This window comes from Falco rusticolus, chromosome 4 (genome assembly GCF_015220075.1).
Source record: "Falco rusticolus isolate bFalRus1 chromosome 4, bFalRus1.pri, whole genome shotgun sequence".
Taxonomy (NCBI): domain Eukaryota; kingdom Metazoa; phylum Chordata; class Aves; order Falconiformes; family Falconidae; genus Falco; species Falco rusticolus.
The window spans coordinates 76,438,190-76,460,916 of record NC_051190.1 but is presented as its reverse complement, the minus strand read 5'-3'; the positions used below and the strand labels follow the sequence as shown (position 1 = coordinate 76,460,916).

The window sequence follows — 22,727 nt, the reverse complement described above, 5'->3', positions numbered from 1 at the left end:
CCCTAGTGTCTGGGGCAATGTTTAGTCTTTATATTATGCTGTTTCTAGCAGTGGTTATAAATAAAGTAGATACCATCACCCACACACAATAAATCTGCATTTTTTTGTCCATCGCTGCTTGCATCATTTATAATATAGCAGGTGCCTGCTGACATTTGGCCTTTTGAGGATTTTGGTAAGAGACAGCACTATTTATCAATTTAAGCAGAGCGGAGGGTTTTCTTGTATGTGTGTGTTTTTCAGGGATTTTTTGTTTGCTTGTTTTTAAACGTGGGCTTTATTCAAAGTTTGAGTTACCAAAGTGCAGCTTGCAATACAAAAATTTTATCAACACTAACTATGAGCAAGATCTTAAAAGGGGAAAGGCTCTACATACATCACTTTCATAGTAAGAGAAGGGGATCTTTACAACGTTGTGTTCTGTGGCACAAGGACAGGTCAAGAGCACAACCTGTGTCCACAGCTTTGCACTCAGTACCAGGAGACATGCCTTTGTCATTCACACCTGTGACAATTAAAAGGGGATGCAAACCTGTCACACACAGCTTTGAGACAGCCACTGATCACTCCTTCCTTTTTCTCCCCTAAGGGGGTAGGGACAAAAGAAGGCAGGCTGTTCTTTCAGCAGTGTTCACAAGCTATAACCTACACCCCAAATTCAGGGTTTGCTAAGCAGATCTGAAAAGGATCTAGTTTTTCCCACTGCAGATCAGAAGAAAGCCAAGCTCTTACTTCATGCATGGGAAGACTCTCTCCGATGCAGGAACAACGGAATCCAGAACAGTCAGTTACATGGAAATCTGAACTCGCAGAGCATTCAAGTCCTTACCCAGACCAAGAACTCGAATTTACACCTGCAGGGGCTGCTCTGTGCACTCTACCCCATCAGCTGAGGCACTGCTGATCCAAGATGGTCTTTCCTGTCAATGCCGTTCTGCCTTGAATAATTAAATCCATACCAAAGCAAGGACTTGAATTTTACACCGGGGTAACAGCAACCTGTTAGTTGGCTTCCCTCTATGTTTGTCCCAGTAGCTGCTGCTTTGGGGAACAGCATCACCACTCGATGCAACTGAGAGAAGCTGGCTGTAGAAAAGCCAGCTGTATGCCGATCAGGACGAGAACAGGCTTCGCCTAATCAGAGACTTGATAACTGGTCATCTGTGCTCCAGCTGAGTCTGGCAAATATGAGAGTACTTACTGTCTGGGGAACAGGACTGAAGTTCTTTATTAGTCTAAAGAAGGACTGACAGACGCATTGCCCCCTCTGCAGCGCTGGTCATTCTGCTTGGAGACCAAAGGAAATCATCTTCTGTTATTAAAGTATTCCAAAACGCTCCTCTAAAACATAAAGGATATCTACGCCATATTTTCTATTGCAGAAAAAGCAGCGTAAGAGACTTCTTATTCCATAGGAAAATGAAGATGTACAGAAAAGCTAAAAAAATCAACGGTTTATAAAGAATTCTCATACCAGAGGATGGAAACTACCTAACCTTAGTAAGTTAATCATTCAACATTCAGCTAAAACTTTGCTTCATTAGTCACTCAGGACCAAATAATACAGAATATCCTGAGTTGGAAGGGATCCACGTGGACCATCAAGTCCAGCTCCTGACTCCATGCAGGGCACCCTGAAAGTTAAACCATGTATCTAAGAGCATCTGTAAGCCATTAAGCCAGGGGTCCTCAAACTTTTTAACCAGGGGGCCGGCGTGCGGATGCAGTGTCAGGCAGTCATCTGCGGCTGCTTGGTTTCCCCTCCCCCACCCGCTGGCGGGGAGGGTGGGGGTAGGGGGGGGTCTGTAAATACCGGGGGGGGGGGGGGGGGGGGGGGGGGGGCGGGGCGCGGATTGAGGACCCTGGGGGGCCGTATCTGGCCCGCGGGCCGTAGTTTGAGGACCCCTGCATTAAGCTATGTAGCTTCACCCTTAGCATCAATCCCGGACAGCAAAAGGAGATTCCTCTGGAAAACATAATAATTTCTGAGGCTTACACGAACAAAGATCAAACAGTTGTTGCACAGGCTTAACACTGTGTCTTGCATATTCTTTTATTTGGGGGCTTACTTAAAAATAACAAGTCTATCTATAGATACACTAAAAAAAAAAAAATCACTCCTGACTATGATTCATGCAATTACCCACCTCCTTCCTTGACCCTACATTCCAGTCTGTGCTTACGCTCCTATTTTTCGGTAAGCAATCAAATCACAGCAACCTAAACAGTTCAGGAGAAATTAACCCTGTGTTCAGCTCACCAAAGCTCTGGTAAAGAGATTTAAATTTCTTATTTCACCCATGAGAAGAAAATTGAAACAGAATTTACACTAATCATCTCACACACATTTCTATTTCTTCCAAGAGGTCTTGTTCAGGATCTGACTTCAGGACAGACATACTGATGCAAAAGTCCACACTTTCAAAACAAACTACTCTTCTTTTTTTGAACCACCTTTTTAATGAGAGTAAAAGTGATTCGGCTCCAACATATACATTGACAAGCCACTAAACAAGTTTTAAATGGAACTCAGCATGACAGCATGGTCATTAAGTAACAGAGTTAAATTTTGTTTAAATCTTATTTCATTTAAAATACAGATGAACAGGGGAGCTGAATACTGCACAGTCAGTATTTAAAATGTAAATTCTACCACTCTTCTAAAACTGTATACAGGCTTTCACTGAACTCACATAATGGTGCCCAGTCCACAGCTGAAGAGGAAATTAAGCTACAGAAAAGAGCAATTATAATTATTCCACAGGGCAACTATCTGTTTCACTAGATACTGTTGTCATTCAGTAAGTCCCGATTCTCTCATGTTTGACTAAGAAGTACAATAGCAAGTATGCACCTGAAACTGAGATTTTAACATGTCCATTAGCGGATTGTAGCTCATGTAAATTATTTTACCTATTAGCTCAATGGTAGCATGCTACCATTTAAAAGGTCTGGGAGCACTGCAACAAGCTTAATATGTAATTAAAAAAACCCACCAAAATGTAAACCTTTACATACTTGCCAAAGGCAAACCTGAAAACTTCAGCGAAGTCAGTGATGCTGTGAAAAATCGATTTCTAGGACAAATACACAGCCAAGCAATTTTGCTTTGCTCAGGATCACTCAGGGTATCTACAGCAGAGCAGGAAACAGTAAGATTATCTTATATCAATCCAAAACATCAGCCAAAAAAACGTTTTTCCTATGCCTTGGCATTATTGATTCAGAACAGGGAAGACTGGCAGAGGGACAAAAGGGAAGGGAACATTAGTAATTTCTATTGTAAATGACATTTTGTGTTGTTCAATTAGGAAAAAAGGTCGCACAAATATATCATATTAGTGTACAGTATTTATTACCTTGTTAAGTCAATCATTTTGATGTGACTAAATTAATTCCGAAATAAACAGACATTTTTAAATACATATGAAGATGAGAGGCTTTAACATGGAAGTATTTAGTTGATCTGCACTCTTAATCCACATGCAAGATACACTGATCAAATATTGTACATTTCCTTTCATTTTACACTGTTCCATAATAAAGCACAATTTCTGAGGGTGAAGGCAAGGAAGAAAGAAATCATATTTTCAAGTAGCCCTTTTATTAAAAAGAGCATCAACTATATATTAAGCCAATGTATTTCTCTCTGATTTTGATTTTACTTACAGTATACAATTTTGCAAAATATACAGCTCACCAATGATAGACAAACAGTGGCCCTTTACTAAGGGCAAGTAACAAAACAAAATAAAAAAAAAAAGAAATACGACAGAAAAGAATTCTATGGATTAGAAAAGTCATATTTTAGAACATTATGCCACTTCAGTGTCTCCAATGCTGGTAAGAAAGGTCATGCACAATGTTTAAGAGAAGGTTGTCATTAGTCCATGAGAGGTTTGTCTGCATGCTTCACATGAACAGAAAAAGGTACAAGTCACAAGGAAAGCAGCTCTCTCCAGTTATCTTTTAGGCCTGTCTATGTCGTCAATAGCAGCTAGAAGCTTCTGTCTTGTCTTTTTGTTGATGTGGGAGCCCAGACAAACATTCACCAGATTGGTCAACTGCTTAGTGGAATATTCCTGGCAAATAAAAGCAGATCATGTTATGGCAGAGTAACACACCAGACAAAGATAGAAAATTAAAACACGCTGACATACACACTGTGGACTTTTCAACTGATAGAGGCAGTCAGTACACAAGGGAGATTTAAAGTGGTAGTTAAGTCAGGTCTGGATAGTTTTCATAGTTGAGGCAGAGAACAAAACTGTATTTTGCTACATGGCAGATTATAATGGAAAATGCTTACTTTAGTAGTGTTGGACTGAGTTCACAGAAAGTGATTCTGTGAATACATATTTATATAAATCAATTTTTAATGCATTTTCCGTTCTTTGGGAGGTATGGTAGGAAATATACATGCTAATGAGATTAGTTTTTAACATAAAAGCATTTTCCTAAACAAAATGACAAAAGTTTGTATCTTTTTTATTTTGACTTCTCATTTCCAATAAGCCTCTAAATACTTCTGTCTACAGGGCCTCCAAACAATATTAATTTCAGTACATGATAAAGAAGGAAAAAATGGCAAAAATGTTAAGACAAGAATTCTTAACACCTGTCAAAACACCCCATTTGCCAGTTCTACCTTTATACCAACACCATCCAAAATACAGCTCTCACCAGTAGGTTTAAACAAGTGTTTTTCCATGTAGGTCACCAAAGAACAGCTCACAATCTCTCTTGTGGCTCCAGGTAAAACAAAGAAAATTACTAGAGGCATTTCTTTCATCCATTTCTAGTGGGATTTAAAGTAAGCCCAAAATACAGATTTCAAAGTGCTACATTTTAGAAGTCTTCTTACTTCAACAGCATGTGACTATTTCTTACGCAGTCCTGTTATAACTGTTAGGTTGTGCTACCATGAAAGCACGGTAAATGCTTTCAAAACACAAATGAAGACTTACCTGGAGAGAAATGTTGATCCTGATTCAGTATTATTAAATGAAGGAAGAAGCAGCAATGACTCCTACCCATTGTGCCTTACAGCTTAGTTTAAGCAATCTATTCCCAAAGGCAAAGTAAAACTCCACAGTGTGATTTCAAACCTAACTTCCTGATGATCGAGCTGTGCATTTTGGCATATTCTGAACAGCACACAAATGTTTCCAACTTCACTTCGCTCTTGTTCTCTACACTTTTTGATACAGTAGGTAGATGCGCCTTGCTTATTTAACCTTTCCAGTCATCAGACGTTGAATCAGTACGTATGATAATTAATAACGAACATATAAATGTGTTTGTGCATGTATATTTATACTGCTTCCCATAAAGATCTTCGTATAATAAATGAATATATTCATATATGCATATATTAATTTTTAACACAGAGAAGCATTGATCATATATAGTTAGCATGATTCTGTCATCATGGTGAATTTTCCCAACAGGCAGTAAAAGAATGCAAATAACTCTTACCCTATGTTCTTTTATCCAGCGTTCCATGTCATTTTCTGTTAAATAGTATGCTTTAATGTAGGTCTCCACAAATTCTTTATCTGGAATAGGCCTAATGTCTGTTAACTTTTCTAGTTTCATTAAGAATTGTTGAAAGTCCAGTTGCATCAAGGCACGCCCTTCATTACTGCACTTCTTTACATTGGCATAACTGAAAAGTGAAACCGTGGAAAGTAAAACTTAGAAGGAAATAAAAATGAATCTTACTTCTCAAAGTTGTTTAACTTAGCCCTTTGACACTAAGGAGGAACATAGTTATGGTTTTCAGTTAAAAGCAGACAAGAACTCTTCTGATGTCTGATGCAAAGTTTTATCTGCATTAGTATAATATGTTTTAGCCCCACAGACAGAACAGAACCCCATTGTACCCAGTGATACTTAAAAAACTCACTGCCACCCCCCACCAAAAGCCACTAAAAATCTTACATCGAATAACTTACTAGAAGTGGGTTAAAGGAAACTAAATCAATGCTGATCAACACACTAGACAGTGACTTTAGTCAAGTGCTCATGACCACCACAGTCTGACAGGCAATGTGGCAGCTTTAGGAACAGTCACCAGGAGCTCACTGAACCAACAGTGGCAGCATTAGAGAAAGGCACAACTACCGCAACAAACAGAGGGTAAAGGTTGGCAGCACTGGCTAATTAATCTCTGTGAGACATTAATGTTTTAATGCGAGCAGATTGACAGAAAACTGGTGACAAGTTTGAGCTCAAAGAAGAAGAGACAATAGATAAGCTTAGGGCAGAGTAATGCCAGGAAGAATAACAATGGGGTAATAGGCCGCAAATGAGAAAAATTATCTTTGTGGTTTTTCAAATGGGTATGACATTGCATTTGTCAAGATCCAAGGAAATGACACTGCAATGCCCTTGGACAGTGCCAATTTCAGCTGTGTACAGGGAGTAAAAAAGCTTTGGTTTGGGGCACAGTGTCTTGATAGACTTAATCCAGCCCACCCACAGGCTGCTGCCACAAGTGACAATCCTGTCCCACTGATTCCACTCTTCCCTTCTACCAACTTTAAAGCAAGCTCAGTCTTCCATTGGTTCATGAAGTTGATCCTAATTATTATACCTACATCATTAGGTCTGATGCAAAGGAAGCAGAAATATGCAGCTGGAAACTAGATACACAGCAAGACCGGTTAAGAATAAGGAGAATCACACCCTTACAGTTAGCATGCAGAGTTTGCAAAATGCAGAAATAACATAGGCAAAAGTGGAGAGGACCAAGACACAAGCTCTCTGGAGCTTCTCAGAAGATTGGACGATGATGCTTAATAGGACATACTGAAGTACTTCAAGAAGCCAGATGGGAAACAGGAGAGAACACAGAACTAGGAGACAGGGCAGGGCAAAATTTAATGATGGATATGGCTGACTGCACTGAAGATGAACCTTCACTCAAAGAGCCTGATGAGAACAATTGCAGTTGACTGGCTGACTAGAGCAGAAACATCTCCTTCGTGGCTTTTAATGCCATACCTTCATGGAATTCAGAGATGAAAGAAGTTATGAAGGTATTCAGAGAGTCAGCTGTTCAGAGTACCCTTCTTCCCCTTCCCCAGTGGCAAATGAAACTACAAGGTATGTGAGCAAAAGAACTGGGCAAGAAGGAGAAATTACAGGCAGATATTTGGGAGGAGACAATAATGAGTGCTTTTTACGCTCCAAGAAAATACACAGGGCAAGTCACACCAGCAAGGTATTCCTAGTTCCCTCTGACCAGTCAGTGAAATGCTTAGGTGACAGTAAAGGTGAAAATTTCATGCTAAGTCACAATTGTGAACAGTGCGGAGCAAGACACATGAACGATGATCTTCAGAGCCAAGAATTAAGTGGTTTGTGAACACTGAAGTCACAAAAATGAGTAAGATTGTGAAGTAAGAAAAAAGAAACAAGTCCAAGACAGGCACAAGGGCTGAGGCAGAAGAGGTTGATAGTGATTGCTGGTGTTATCCACTTGAAAGGAAAAGGGGACAGGGACAGGAGAAGAAAGATGCTTTTGTTCCACTTTGTTTGATTTGAGGCATAAGTAGAAAATAAAATTTCAAAAAGAAAACATAGTTGTATGGGTCATATGTCACATGAAGAAACTGAGAAGCCAGAGGGAGGTCATGGCTGGATTTAGTCTCCATGAAGATGAAACTGGTCTCTGAAGAAAGAGCAAAAGGATGATGGCATGAAAAGAAATAGGCATGAATTTAAGGATGATGGCTTGATGGAAGCAGTGGAAGCTGATGATCCTCAATAGACAGCTAACATCTGGAGAAGAAGGATGCTGTTGAGGTCCTAAATTAGAGCAGACAGCTAAAGAGTGGGATAGAAAGTAGTAAAATAGGTAGTAGGGAGTGCACAGGGTAAAGATAACCAGGAAAGAAATATGGGAACAGGAGTGGAAGACAGCACATATTCTATGATGCAGAAGAACTTGCGATGAGAGACCAGACATATGTAGCAAGGAGACAAGAAAATAAAACATAAATGCAGTGGGTGGAAGACTACATACAATACTCAGGCTACAATATTGGCTCTGAAAAAGGCTGGAACACTGATTAAGTGGGAGGGATGAACAAGATGTAGCAGTTCCTGACTAAGGTGCTTGAGCCTTTATTGACCAAGCCAGCTAAGATACCTCTCTGTTCCTGATGAATTTGGAAAAAATTCTTCTCCATGGCTACTCTAAGATAACTGCTAGGGTTGACAACTCCATCTTTCTTCCTGGCAAAGACAAATGGCATCACCACAGAGATGCTGACAATTACACTTTAACTTTCTCCTTTGCTCTGTCAGGAAGCAGCAATTTTCAGATAGAGCTCGTCTGAAAGAGAACTGTGTAGTTTCAAATGCTTCAATAAAACACTCAGTGTCATTCTTCAGCAGTATCTAGGTACAAGACCATCCCCTTTAGGCTTAATGCTGTACCAGATTCTGTGAAACAACTGCTAAGAACTGTGTTAAGCCTTGATATTTTTTAGGCTTCTCAAAAGAACAAGATCCTACCAGTGCATTACAAAATCAGAACTTCCAATTCTGTAAAATAGATGTTATCATTATAGACATATTTAGCCAAATGCAAGACTTTCATGAACTACTTACCCTTCCACGAGAGTTCTATTTGCCAAGCGTATGCAGTGCTCCCAAAGGATGTTGGAGACTGGCAGTGGAATACGGACTCTCTTAGACACCTCATTCAACCTTCTGTTATATTCTTCAAATTCCTGATGAAACATGAAAGATCATTATTCCTTTAGCATAAAACAGACGATACTCTACAAACCCCTAGCAACAATGACAAAGAATGAGAAACGCACACGAAAGAGAATACTGGAAAATAAGAGCAAAGCAGAGAAGTTTAGTAGGCACAGACTGCAGAGACAAACTTAATGGGTAAAGTAGAAAGCACATCACTTTCTAGAATGTCATTCGCAACACCACCTCAGTAATTTTTTTAAAAAAAGGAAATACTGCTCTGTTCCCCAGAGGTGTAGTTCTCTGTAGAACCTCTGAAAATTAACTAAGCTAATCTTTCAAATGCCATTTTCATTGCCTCACTCCCTAAATTCATCTTTAACTTTGTTAAAGTCAATATACAGTCACTAATAAAACCCAGTGATGACCTCTTTATCCCTCTAAATACCCACCATATCAGCTTTCCAAGAAGCTCAGAAATACTGTAATCACTTTTTATTCATCAACATTTAACATCAGATAGTTCCCCAGTGCTTTAAAAGATGCTGAGCGCACCCACTGAAAAGAGTCCAAATCTAACTGTTCAGGAGCATACTGCAACGCTGGGTAACAGTTCAGGTTGAGGGAAGGCACCTGTTTCCACCTGAAAAATTAATGGCCTGGATGGATTTGAGCTGTTCCTTTGAGTGACAAACCAGTCATAACTGAATATAATTACTGCTAAAATAATTTTGTGACTTACATGAAGTGAAATAGAAGTCTGCTGCCAGTGACTAACACCTCCATCATTAAAAAAAAAAAGTAGCAAATGACTTAAATATAAAGCAGACCGATAATGAACTGGTCTCTGTAACTAGCAAAAGCAGTTTGTACTGTAACCTATTAAGATCATACTTGTCCAACAAAGCGCTTTCATTCCATGACTGTTAATCTAGTTGTTTTTTCTTCTCTGCACATCCCCCCACCCCCCTCCTTTTTTGCCCTCCATAAAAAAAAAATCAGTAAGGGAAGAAAATCAGAAGGGAATCTCAGTAATCCATTTAACCTACTATCTGACCAAATAATTGGTGTTTAACACAAAATTTCTGAAAGAGGGATTTGGCAAGAGGAAGCAGGGTACCACAGTGTCATGCTACTAAGAAGAAAATTAACTCTATCCCAGCTGAAACCAGGACACCGGCATACAACTCAGTCTACGGAAAATGCCCAGTGCTCTGTGATAATTAATTTCTGGAACAATAGCCTTTCCCCACTTTATCTGCTTCCATGCATACTGAGTATAGAAGAACTTTACATATGTGTGCACATGGCTAAAAGTAATTGGTTATTACATTAAACACTGCACTTACATCTTCAATCCTGGAGTCCCAGGGTTCACAGCAAATCACTAATTGCTTAGCAATGATCTAAAAGCTTCTGTAGCAACTATTATTATTTAGATAATGTGGAGGCCAGAAATGGTATTAGTCCTAATTTCCTAAAGCAGATTCATCAGCAGTTGCACTCTCACAGAAGGAAAACGTTCTACGGCACAGACCAAATATTTTAAGTACAAACTGATTTCAAAAAGCCATGGCAGCATGAAGAAGGGTAACCACAAAGATTCAGTTAAAATCAGTGCAATGATATATCCTCTATTAGATTCTCCCTTCTTTGCTTGGATTTATTTTTTTTAAAGCAGAGAACAGCTACAAAGTACAAAGCTGTAAACAAAATTGTTATTCATTACAGATGCATAACTTTCTTCAAAATAAAACTTTCAGTTTCTCTGTAACAATTAGTATAATTTTACCACTGCCAAAACTTCCGTCTAAAGACCTTTAGAAACACCGTTAAGACATATATAGAAGGATGAGAGAGGGATTCTCCCAAGAACTGGTTCTGTATGTCATAAGACACAGCAATTGTATAACCGCTTCTACTGAATGCAATTGAGAAGTTGGGTGACTAACTTCCCTTTTACCTTCTTTTTCAGATGCCAACTTCCAAATACAGCAATTCAATTAGATAGTGCATGATCACTGTTGGTGCTGGTTTGACCTATAAGCCTTACCATACATCTCAGAAATAACTGCTAAAATGACACAAAACAGCAAATAGCCTTTGTTAAAGCTTGATTTTCCTCAATGTTACTCCGTTTACTACACTTTTATCTACCATTCCAGATTTAGACATAAAACTCCTTAAATCTTTGTGGTCATTTTCATCTGCCACGTAGTCAAAAAATCATCACTGAAAACAATCTGCCAGCAACAAGAGTAATGAAAATTCCGGACAGACCTCCTTATAATAGTTTACCATGTGTCAGGATGCTGTATTGCTCTAACCATGCTATATTAACAGTTTTAGTGAAGTATTACAGTAACTTAAAAAACTAGTTTTTATAAAATCTAGCACATCGTTTCCCAGAAATTATTCACCTTTAAAAGAGCATCTACATATATATTGTGTTGTGACATGATTTCCTTCACATCCCATTTCACATTAGCCATGAGAAGTAGCATTTGTTCATAATCAATGGCTTTAGCAGCAACAATCCAATAAACTGGTTTACGTAGTTCACTGGCAGTTGACACTGTCTGAAACAGAATACAAATAAAATTCAATTCAGTAAATTTCTGATAATAATATATAACTATGATGTGCAACTATTTGCATCGTATTGTACATGTTTCAAATCTTCCATTTAAAAATCAGCTGTGAATTATACAATTCCGACCTGAGAATAGAACTGCTGAAGAAAAGGCTTCTTGGCAGCTGGCATCACTGCATCAAGATGAGGCTGAAGAAACTCAAACTGCTCAGCCAGAAATACCCTTTGAAAGCAAGGAAAATTTACTGTTAACTAAATGCAACATTTGGCATGTCTCTACACAGCTTCTACTCTACAGCTGACTTATTTGGCAGTAATGATACGTAACCTTCGAAAATTTAGAACTGAGAAGAACCGTATCAGTTCATGCCAGCATATCAACAAGCACTCCCAGTCTGACAATTTTAAAATACTATTGCAAACAAGAAAATGCTTGAATAGAGACTAGGGCTTGAATATCAACAATTCATATTTCTGTTTTACCTCAGGATACGCTGCAAAAGTCTGATCCAAAGTCTAGTAAAGTCAGCAGACAAGTGTTCCATAATTTCCATACTACAGGGCATTCAATATTAAAATTAATAAATCCCTGTCAGAATCCCAAAATAACATTCCCATTACTTACTTACTAGGGAATCTTTAAAAGACAGAATAAGAGGCATAACAAAGTAATACATTTTTAACTAAGCATAAATGAAGGCAAAAGAAAATAAGCTCCTTTGAAAAACATTTTTTAAAATGAACTTCGGATCTTTGAGTTTCAGCTTGTGTGGGCAAAAAGTAATATATCTGACTCTTACCATTATTCTGACCAGATAAACACTTTTAAGTTTGTGTTACTTGCTTATTATGATCTCTTCTTCAAAGGTACACTTCCCCCGTTGAAAAGAACATTGCAGTCAAAGTTAAACCAATACCAACTAAACAGTTTCAGTCTCAGCCATCACCATTCGGAGTACTTAATGTAAGGTTTAAATGAACCACAGAGATTAATATTCCCATTGGCCTCCAATTTCAAACCTTTTTCCTGTTAGATTGACCTTGTACTGTCACAAATTACTGGACTAGCTGTAGTAAAATTTCATTGCTTGTGCTTGCAAGTGGTTAGACCACATGGTTAGGTCCCACTAGTTTAGCTAGAAAATACCTCTATCGCTCATATTAAAATTACATTGACAGGTAGGAATCTTTGACTTCTCAAGAAGGTTTTGGCTTTTAATCACTATCTCACACAATCCATAGCTTCCAGTGACCACAAAATGCAGTGTACAGTAAATAACCTACAAGGATTCCGTGGCCACCACTCTCTCTGCCAAACCATACAATGAATTGCCAGATGTCAAAACTACGAGATGACTGAGATGTGGGCTTGGCACCTTCTCCTTCTCTCTTCAGCAGCTGTGAGAGTTCCTGCAGATCAGCAGACACGTCCTAAAACAAAGAATTAAACAAATGAAAACCCACAAAATCAGCAAGAATTGCTCCAGCTGAGCAGTTCCAGATAACAGGTAAGATGAAAGAATGTTTCTAATTCTAATGTATTATTTGAATCAAGCCTGAATCAAAAGACAACCACAGAGTTTTCTCTTGAACGTGTGGTGTACAGATGAAAAAAATATTATATCATGTTGATCAATACCTATCTTGGGGCGGGGGGGAAGGCAGAGACAAACTTCTTATTACACCTTAATGCCCATACAAGCTTTAGCCCAACTGCCTACTGGAAGACTGACTTCTCATTGTTAGAAACAGTATCTTCAATCTAACAGCAACCACATAAGGAGACAAATCAAAGGAATATTACTTATGTATGGGCTTTACTGCTTATGAGAGCTGCAGCCAACTTAAGTAAAATACAAATGATGTTTTTAAACAAGTTGTCATTCCATGAAAACTTCTATCCCGCAGACATTTCTACTGCAGAAAACAAGGAAATATTCACAGTGCAGGAAAAGAATCTGGACTAAGAAACAGGTTACACCAGTGCCTGGTTGCAAACTTGAAAAAAACCCCACCAAAACAACCAACAGAAAAAAAAAACAAACCCAAACCAAAAAACAACAGTGGGGGCAGATACATGACCCACCTCTACATTTCAGGAATGTAAGTACAAGTTACAGCTAGATGAGGAATCACAGAAGGAATTCCCAGACCTATCATATTGGTCTAAGTAGGTATATAAACAGCACACCCACTGAAGCTTAGCTTTGCCCAAACCATATCAGGACATGAAAACATAAACATAGTTACAGCTTTAGATTAATTACTCATATCTTGCTTACTGTTTACCCACAGGCTACGAAAATGTAACAAATGCTGCAAAACAAAGGTGACATAGAACCCAGAACAGATAAAGAAGGTAGGCATGATATGGCACTGATTTCATAAATAAAAGCCTTCAATGACCCTGGGGATAGAAACTCTGTGGCCAGACAGGTGCTACAACGTATCAGTGTGTATGGAATGAAAATAAATTTGGGCCATAACAGAGTGACAAATGGTAAAAATAATTTCTACAAAAGCAAGGTCAACTGCTTAAACATTACATTTATGGTTGGACTCAAAAAACTAATTAGCCTAATTCTCTGGCTGCTGTAAAACTGGACAAAGATGAAGCCAAAAACACTGTAATAAACAAAGCAGGTTTGCAGTCTGTGTTTTGTTTTGTGGGGTTTTTTTAACAATTGGAGATACAAATAAATTGAGAGGACATTGCAGTGAAATAACTAACGAAGGAGGAAGAAAAACAGACTTAAGCTGACAACAGTCATCAGAAGCATCTTCTAGGCTTCATAGCACAGCACAACTGTGAGGAGTGACATGAAATTGAGTAATTGTTATTCACATGTTTTTCAGACAGTTTTGCCTAGGAAGAAAAGGACAGCAGTGAGCACTAGAAACACTAACAGAACTAAGTGGTAACCTAACTCATTCTAAATATCAAGATTTAGATATGGAAGGAATATGCATTGTAGATCTTGAAAAACCAAGAGAAAAGGTACTGTACAGATGATCAGGTGAAAAACAACAGGGAGGTTATTCTGGTCGCAAAATATCTGACAGAACCATTGCGGTTATCCTGCAGCAGTTAAAGGCAGGGCACGCAAAAACTGATAATGTCAAAATGTGTAAGGACTTGGTGAGAATTTAAGTGACACAGAATAAACAGAAAGATCAAAACTTTGCTGCTATAGACAAAGCGGCACCAAAATGTGTTTACTGCTTGGATAAAAGCCAAGCCAAAAGTGACATTAAGAATATAAGACAACAGTGTCCAAGCTATTAAAAATGGTTTGAGGTGTGGAGGAACAAAAAGATCAAAAGTTCCACTTTAGCTATCTTGAATTTTAGTTGACAGTTGCCTCCTGTGATGTGACAGCCCAAGGCAAGAAGGGGGTGGATCTGCTAAATCAGAAAGGCTCTTTCAGTTCTGTGTCTCCCAAAGACATTAAACACAAACATAAAAATGGGCTACAGCAGATGGAATAAAGCACAGACGGGAAAGCTGCATTCTCACTATCAAGGGTGAGGAAAGTATCTTCAGACCTCTAAAAAAATTACTGTAGTATGTTACAGAAGAAGAATGCAGATAAAGCAGGGAACCTTGAAGGATCCTCACAGAAATTCTGACATTAAAAAAAAAAATAATCAAAGACTTCTGACTGAGCAATACCTTCAACACATCATTTGTAGCACTAAAAGATCTCACAGAAATACATCAATGAGAAGAAGACTAAACTTCTAAATGAAGTTCATGGTAAATGCTATCAGATACAGTTGCACTGAGCATGGGAATGATTGTAAAGGCTAGCCATGACACTATGTTATTTGAAAAATGAATTTTCTTTGCTCTGATCTGTGTTCACATTCACCCAGATAAATCTGCGATTAAACTGGCCAGACATCTCACAATAACATGAAGCTTGCATTCTGCTGAGTCTATCAGAAGGGATAAGCAAGCCAAAAAGGCCTGGGCATTTGTTAAAACTCATGTAACCTCTTCCAGGCAGCTCTGAAGATACCTACCTAGCACATCCACAAGAATACTGCACACAGGCAGTAACATCTAATCATCTAGGCATAATGGTCAATTCTCTACAAATACTAAGCCAAAGACACCATTGATTATTATCAAAATCCACTCTTATCTGACTTCTCTTTTTCTCTTTCACTTCATGTCATTCTCAAAAAAACCAAAATCAAACTAAAAAAAAAAATATGAGAAGCTTTGAAATGTTTATACATGATAAAAAAAAAAAAAAAATTGAACCCACAGTCCACCACCCAATTCTTTATTCTTAGGAGAGACAGCGAGCCACAGAGCTGGGAGAAGAGTATCAGTGGTGAGGACTTGTTTCCTTCAAAGACTGATCACAAATTATGCAAAACTCAAATATTATAAAGACTTAATTTTGTATTTATCACACTTCAAAGTTGCCTGTCACTTGAGATACATTTTAAACAGTTTGTTTTCTACCTGCCTATTTCCCATGAAGGTAAATATCTTGTGAACCTTTTAAATGCTGAAATGGTGTTGCACCTGAAGACACAAAACGTACATGAGACAACTGGCTCAGTCAAAGATACGCTGGGGTTCAACCAGAGAGTCAAACTCTGGTTCAAATATACTTGTTAAACACAGTATGAGCATTTCATTCCCCCAACTTGTTCTAAAAAGCAGGTACTGCAAAAGCATGTTGACAGCAAAAAGGAAGCCCAAGGACTGGCAGTGAAAAGCACAAGATCGTCCTGAAAGGGCTTCAGTGATGCATGTGTTTTTTCCTCCAGCCTTCATTAACAGAAATGATCAAATGACTGAAAGAAGCAATAAAGGGACAAAACATACAGGCTGGAACAGGAAAAAAGGCTACATACTATTTAAAGAAATGAGATGTTTTGCAATGGACTAGACTTGTTAAAAATTAACCCTTCCAGTAATACAAGAAAATTTGCAAGACAATCTGTTGTCAGAGATTCCCTTTGAGTACACATGGAGAACAGGTAAATTCTCCTAAAACTGAAAGTGGGCAAAACAAGTTCCATCTCAAGAGGAGGAGGAGGAGAACAGAAGCCAGGAAATTACATAGCAGCCAGCCCAACTTTAATTTCAAGCGTCAAGTTACACTGAGAACTTATAGTAGCACCCAACATCAAACATCCAGAGAGCAATACCAAAGCAGAACAAACTTGTTCAGCTTTTCTCTGCACCAGAGTAGCAGGTCTTGCCGATAAAGCAGAATTGCGATATATCTAAGAGTTATTACAGCTCACATACAATCCTTGTAAGCAAACGGGGCAAAATACAGATTTGATAAAATGATTTCAAGGTACAAGTCAAACAGATGCAAACTACAAGATACTTTTCTCCTGTCTTGCCAAACAAAATAAAACCCCAGAGTGTTTAAAAAACCAACAACAATACAGAAACACCTAAAAGGTTTCATCAAAAGCTCCAAACTTATCTGAACAATAACCAAATCAACTGTAGTGGGTACAGCTGTACAGCTTAACCAGCATTCTGTGCAGACAGTGGGTCTCTTCTATTCAGTTATTCTAGTCTTAGTCTAACTCCCTCATACTGTCATAGGAAAAGAATGAGGTTTCTAATGCTACACGAGTGGCATACACAACTAGCAATAATTTATAAAAGCTGCTTTGCTATAACGGCCTGAAAACATCAGGATACAGAAGTGTTAAAGCAGGCTTATGATTGCTTTACCTCTTTAGGGGTTTCTAATAACAGTAGTATGAGCTATAATGTATGCTTTGGGAATTATCTTTATGTGATATCTATGAATTACATTTCATCTAGAACCCATTTTTACAACAGAAAGGTATGTCTTAGCAAAAAATAGGTATCAAATAAGTGTGAGTGTGACATTGTTTGATTAATTGTTGGGTATTTTTCTTTAGCATTCAATTCTTTACTCCCAAGAAGAAATTCTTCAATGAATAGGAAGAAAAAAAAGAATACATCTATCTGTGTAAGGAATAAGCCTCTCCTTCAATCTCTTCTCCAAAAAATATGTCTTCTGTAACAAGAGAAGATTTTCATTGCCATAGTTTGGCTGAATCCAGTGGCAAACCTCTGTTAAGCCTTCCATCTTAGTGGGAAGAACAGACTATAAACTAATTACCTAAATTAGAAGTATAAAATATCTAAGCTAATTATCTAAGTCAAAAGTTTGACATGCAGAGATGTTTTTTAAGGGTCCTGATCTCATCATGAGCTCAAAAACATCTATTTATTTCAGCTATCCAGAAGAACTTATAATTAAAATAACCTATTATCTGCCATTTATGTTGGAGATAGTTGACAATTAATTATAATCATCCACTTTCACTAACTTTAAACAAAAAACAGTAAACCCCACAACTTGCCCCAGCACACAGTGTTCTGCAGATCACACTAATAACCAGCAATTTTTCAAAACTGAGCTTCTCCTGACCAAATACTTTTTGTGCAAGACTTTAGCTTTAGAATTGTTTTGATTTAATATACATACGCAATAGGAACAATTTCAGTTTTGATTCTGCTATGAGCAAATGGCAATACTTCTAAATGCTACTGCAGAAATCCTGATCTTAAAGGAATAAGTGATGATCGAAAGGCATGGAAAAAATCAGACTATCTGAAAAGTTTCTGGCAGTCGAACAGTCTGCAGCAGCTCTGACATACTGACACTACTACCAAGAACTTGATGTGTGCTGATGGAGAAGGAAAAGCAGACTGACTCCAAATGTTTACCTAAGACAGGATAGCTCTATCATCTGTTTCTAAAACTGTAATTTATAGTTTCTGTAATGTGATAAGCATAAAGTACAAGAAAAGAAACTGATCTAAGAAAGCGTAACCCCTTATTGTTATCAAAGGCTGTCTGAAAGTAGCTCAATTAACTCCAATTAGTTGCTTAATATTCAAGAATTTTTAATTAGAAGAAATGTACTGAAAGCAACAAGTTGTTTCCCTCCCCCTTAAATTTACACATCCTTAATAGTTCTTGAAACTTGATGCTGAAAATGACAGGTAAAGCTAACTGTAAAAGTACCTTGCATTCAAGGTTCACAGTACTTTTTGAATACCATGTAAATATGTTAAGGTTTAAAAATGGTATTCAATACCCCTACTACGTTTTAAGTTGAAAGATTAGTATTTTCTTGCTAAGTGGCACAAATCTTACAAAGCAGGTCTGACTCAGCTCTTCAGAAACCAAATCAAAAGTAAACAACGTAAGCTACCACAATGTTCACCACTCAATGCACGTTGAGAGAGCAGATCATTAAAAACAAAACAACAAACCATCTTGAGAAGCCATGCTATTAATTTTCTGTTTACTTACAATTCTTTGCAGGCAAGTGATACCTTTACAGCATTATGAAGTGCCATGCAATGGATCCCCAAGCTTTCCAACACTTACAATGCACACACCCCACACTTGCCCCAGGGCTGAGCTGATCAGCATTGCCTTGCAGTAGGCATGAGATTTCCAGTTTCAAGTGTGTGGATCCTCCGTGCTCTTTGACACAAAACAAGCATGTCCCAGATCTCAGCTGGGTCACTCCTACTGACTTTAGTAACACAGCTCAATAAAATCTGCACAGAAATTTCTGGCATCTTTGCATTTCATTTATTTCTGAGTGTTCAAAGTTAAATGGCAGACTTTTTGCACAAAAAAATTACCAAAGTCAGCAAGTTTATTTACGATCATGTCTAACCTAATGCAACAAGGCCTTTATCAGGAATCGGTGTGTACTGACAGACAACTGGGAGAATGAGTCATTAAGCACAGAAAAGCACACCCGCTGTCACACCTCTGGGAACCTGAACCACTCCCTTACAAAAACACGTAAGGGAATCTGGTCCGCTCCCACACATTTTTACTGTGGCATTTTTCTTATCCAAAGGAAGATTTTCAGGAGGAGCTGCTGTCGGTTCCCAGGTGCTCAGCTGTGACTCTGTGGACACCTGCAGTCCTCTGGGACTAAGAATCAGCCCCAGTTTGGGGTGCCCAGCAAGAAGAGTCTGAAGTGACTAAAACAAGATGGCTCAGTGACTGCCCAAAGACAGACAAAGCAATTGCCAACACCCAGAAATTTATTCAAAGAAGTAAGCTAGAAAACTTCAGTAAATCATTCCAGTCTACTTAGGCAATATAGTCAAACAAACAAACAACTTGTACAAAGACCTCTAAATGAATAAGGTGAGGAAGCTGCTGAAATCCTAGCATATTTTCAAAATGCTTGTCATGTCAGAACTTTCTTTTGAATACACAGACTTCCCTTTCCTTGACAAGCAATTCACCTATCTTAAGCATTGCTATTATGTATGCTGCTGTACACCTCTTTTCAAAGAGAGGAAGAAAAAAAAACCCCACAAATTGTCTTCTCTTTTTTTTTTTTTCCCTTCTTTTTTTTTTCCTCATTTGAAGGGACAGGAGACCAAGCAAGGATTGTAAAAGTTGCAGGAATTACCTCCAACCAAACAAAACCTCACCAAGAATCACAGTTCACAGCTACCGTTTCAGTGAGGAGCTTGGTTATGTCTATTAGGAGCAGCACCCTGTGCTAGGCACTGCCACATCAAGTAATTCCACTCCAAAGTTTGCCATTGGTATGCCAAACTGGGACATAACACAGTACATGTCCCCACTAAAGTAGTGCAGGACTGTGCTGTGACATTGTTTCCAGAACTGGGACTAACGTAACTGAACCGTAGCATTCCATGGCATCAAAGGATCAAAGCCAAAATAGGTTGGAAAGTCAGGCATGAAGAACAAAAAACCCAAATGTTCCTCCCATTGCTCTCTATCTTATTTGAACAGCTGAAAAATCTGTTTTTCCATCTCTGCACCATCAATCTCTACTGTCTCTGCCAAAAGACATATACTTTATGGGGAAAAAGCCCAAAAGCTAAAGTAAAGACAGAATCTAAAATACATTAACCAATACTTCTTTATACCAGTGATTCCTTCCATCTACTCTTCTGTACATGCCATTGCAATGCTTATACACTTCACTGCAGTGATTTATTTTCTACTGCTGTAAGGCACAGTAACTCTAACAAACATCATTCTAAATACTTGAGCAAGCCAGTTTGCAATGAAATATTTATGACTATTCCATGGTTATTTGCCCCCAAAAATCTCATTTTTGGAAGCAGGAGTATCGCTCAAAGCAGCTATTTGCATACACAGGACATTCACAAGCAACACTTAGGAAATGGCAGTATCATGACTACGTTACATTTTATGAAGATAAGGAAGCTGCTTAGAGGTAGATAAAGCAAGGAGTCCGAAGTAGAAGCCTCCCTTCCAAATCACCAGTTATCATACACTACATCAATCCGACTGATGCCTTATACCTACCTGGGGGCTTACTGGTCTCAGTGGACTAATATGAACATCATTACTATTGCAAAAAACACATTTCTGTTAGAAATGACAAACACAAGGACCAAATGTGTGTAGGTAACTCTACATACCCCACTCAGGGGAACTGTCAGTGAGAAGACACAGGCAGCTCAGAAACTGGCACTTGTTTCAATGTATTTAGCCTCATCAAAAAGGCACCTTAGCATTATAGCAAGGCTGAAACAATAGCAGTTCTTCCTCCCCATTTCACTCATCTTTCTGTGTTTTCCTTTTAATACATCCTGCTGGTATGAATGAAAAACAGCTTGTAGAGTGCTATTTCTAGGGGTTTCAAATTACTAGCTCTGAAGCTGCTGTACAGCAGTGAAGCTGTTCTGTACTAACTGTGGAAAGGCTGAATATGAAGTTCAGATACATATATGAAGTTCAGTACAATGTAGCCAAACGAATTTTTGAGAATCATACAGTCCTCTTACCTCTCAGAAAGGAAACTGCACCCTAATCTACTTTAAAACAAATACTCAAAGTGCTTGTATTTTTTTATACTTCTGACTTAGTCCACAAGTATTTCATTAAGGCAAAGTAGCTTAGACACAGAAAACTGGTTACTCAATCACTGTAAGCTCCCACCACTTCCACCTAACTTACTATAAGAAAGCAAATAAAGACAGTTTCACTAATCAGTGGGCTCTTTTATTTATTTTTAACTAAAACTATTTCATTTTTATAACAAAAGAAATTTCAGAATGTATGTAAACCAGCATCTATATTAGCAGTGCAGAGATTAACAAAAGCCATAGCTGGACAAAAACTCATTACTCGTATAACAATTTGAAACAGGAAGCATATTTAAAGCAGTAGCACCTAAAGAACATGCTTGCTTAGTCTTGTAAAGAATTAAGTCCCTTCATCATCGTCATTTTGATTATGTCATACAAAACATCCACATTAAAAAAAATGCAAATTACAAATACAGTTTTGTGTCATAAATACAAGGAGCAAGGGCACATTTACTTCCAGCTGAAGTGGTCAGGTTTGGTGGTTCTTTATTATTTGGAGCTTTTTTGTTTAGAATAATTACTTTTATTATATACGTTTTTGAGCAGCATACAGACATTGAATAATAGGTATCCCAGCTGAGGTGTCACATTATTACCCTGCGGTGAAGTTAACATAACTGAACACATGTTCCTATCTCAGCTATTTCATGTTCACAGCCTAAAACATTAATCTAAACTGCAGGTGGATTTGCTGCAGTTTATGAAGTACAGTTGGATTTGCTATGAAGTATTAGATTGCAAAACAGCAGAGAAGTGATTCAGCTATAGCTAAGTACTGCTCAGAGGGAACAAGGACCATCCAGCAGAAGCAGGGGGTATGCGATACATGAGGAGGGATGCAGGGAAGAGGAGAGGAAGCGCTTTAAATAACTGCAGCCCTTTGGCTCAGTGGCCATGAGTCAGAAACCCAACTCTTTGTGTCTCAGTGGTCCAAATGAAAACCAAGACTGAACTTCTCTCTCAGGTACGGTTAGTAGTATACTGCAAGTACAGTATATGTTAGAGAGGCAGACATTTCTTGCACACATTTCTTGCACCGCAATAAACTTAGAATAGAGCAACTCCATAAGAAGCTACAGGAAACGCCTCCAAGCGACCTCCATACTCTTCATACTGAAGATGCTACAAAGATGCGAGAAAGAATGTTAAGTGCAGCTCAACTTTACCTTGCCAGAAGTGGAATTCCCCTTCCACTTTCCTTTTTGCTTCACAAAAAAAGCTTAAAATTCAGCTGAATAATAATAAAAGTAGCATCCTGAAAAGTTGTCTGGTATAAACTAGACAGCACTAATTCAATCCCAAACAGAAACTACAGAATGTCTACAAAAAGCTGGAGGAGATGGCCTTTAAATCCTCCAATTATTCCTCTAACTCCTGACAATGAGTAATAGGCCTTCATCAACTTGGTATCCCAAAAAAGAACGGACAAAGTCCAAGAGAAAAGCTAGGAATAATCCAGTCTAAATTACTAAGGAGTCTTGACATAGA

At 38.3% G+C, this 22,727-nt stretch overlaps 1 protein-coding gene across 2 annotated transcripts in view; it reads right to left on the bottom strand.

Annotated features, from left to right (window-relative positions):
* Positions 1 to 3,333: 3,333 nt before the first annotated feature.
* VPS50 (VPS50 subunit of EARP/GARPII complex) overlaps positions 3,334 to 22,727 on the bottom strand; it is a 93,423-nt gene continuing 74,029 nt past the window's right edge. For both annotated transcript variants that reach the window (XM_037383888.1, XM_037383889.1), the window contains 6 exons: positions 12,593 to 12,739; positions 11,435 to 11,531; positions 11,136 to 11,294; positions 8,623 to 8,744; positions 5,479 to 5,668; positions 3,334 to 4,082 (listed from right to left, as the gene is read on the bottom strand). In XM_037383888.1, the coding sequence (XP_037239785.1) occupies positions 11,517 to 11,531; positions 12,593 to 12,739 (162 nt within the window). In that variant the 3' untranslated portion in view covers positions 3,334 to 4,082; positions 5,479 to 5,668; positions 8,623 to 8,744; positions 11,136 to 11,294; positions 11,435 to 11,516. The remainder of the gene's footprint in view (positions 4,083 to 5,478; positions 5,669 to 8,622; positions 8,745 to 11,135; positions 11,295 to 11,434; positions 11,532 to 12,592; positions 12,740 to 22,727) is intronic.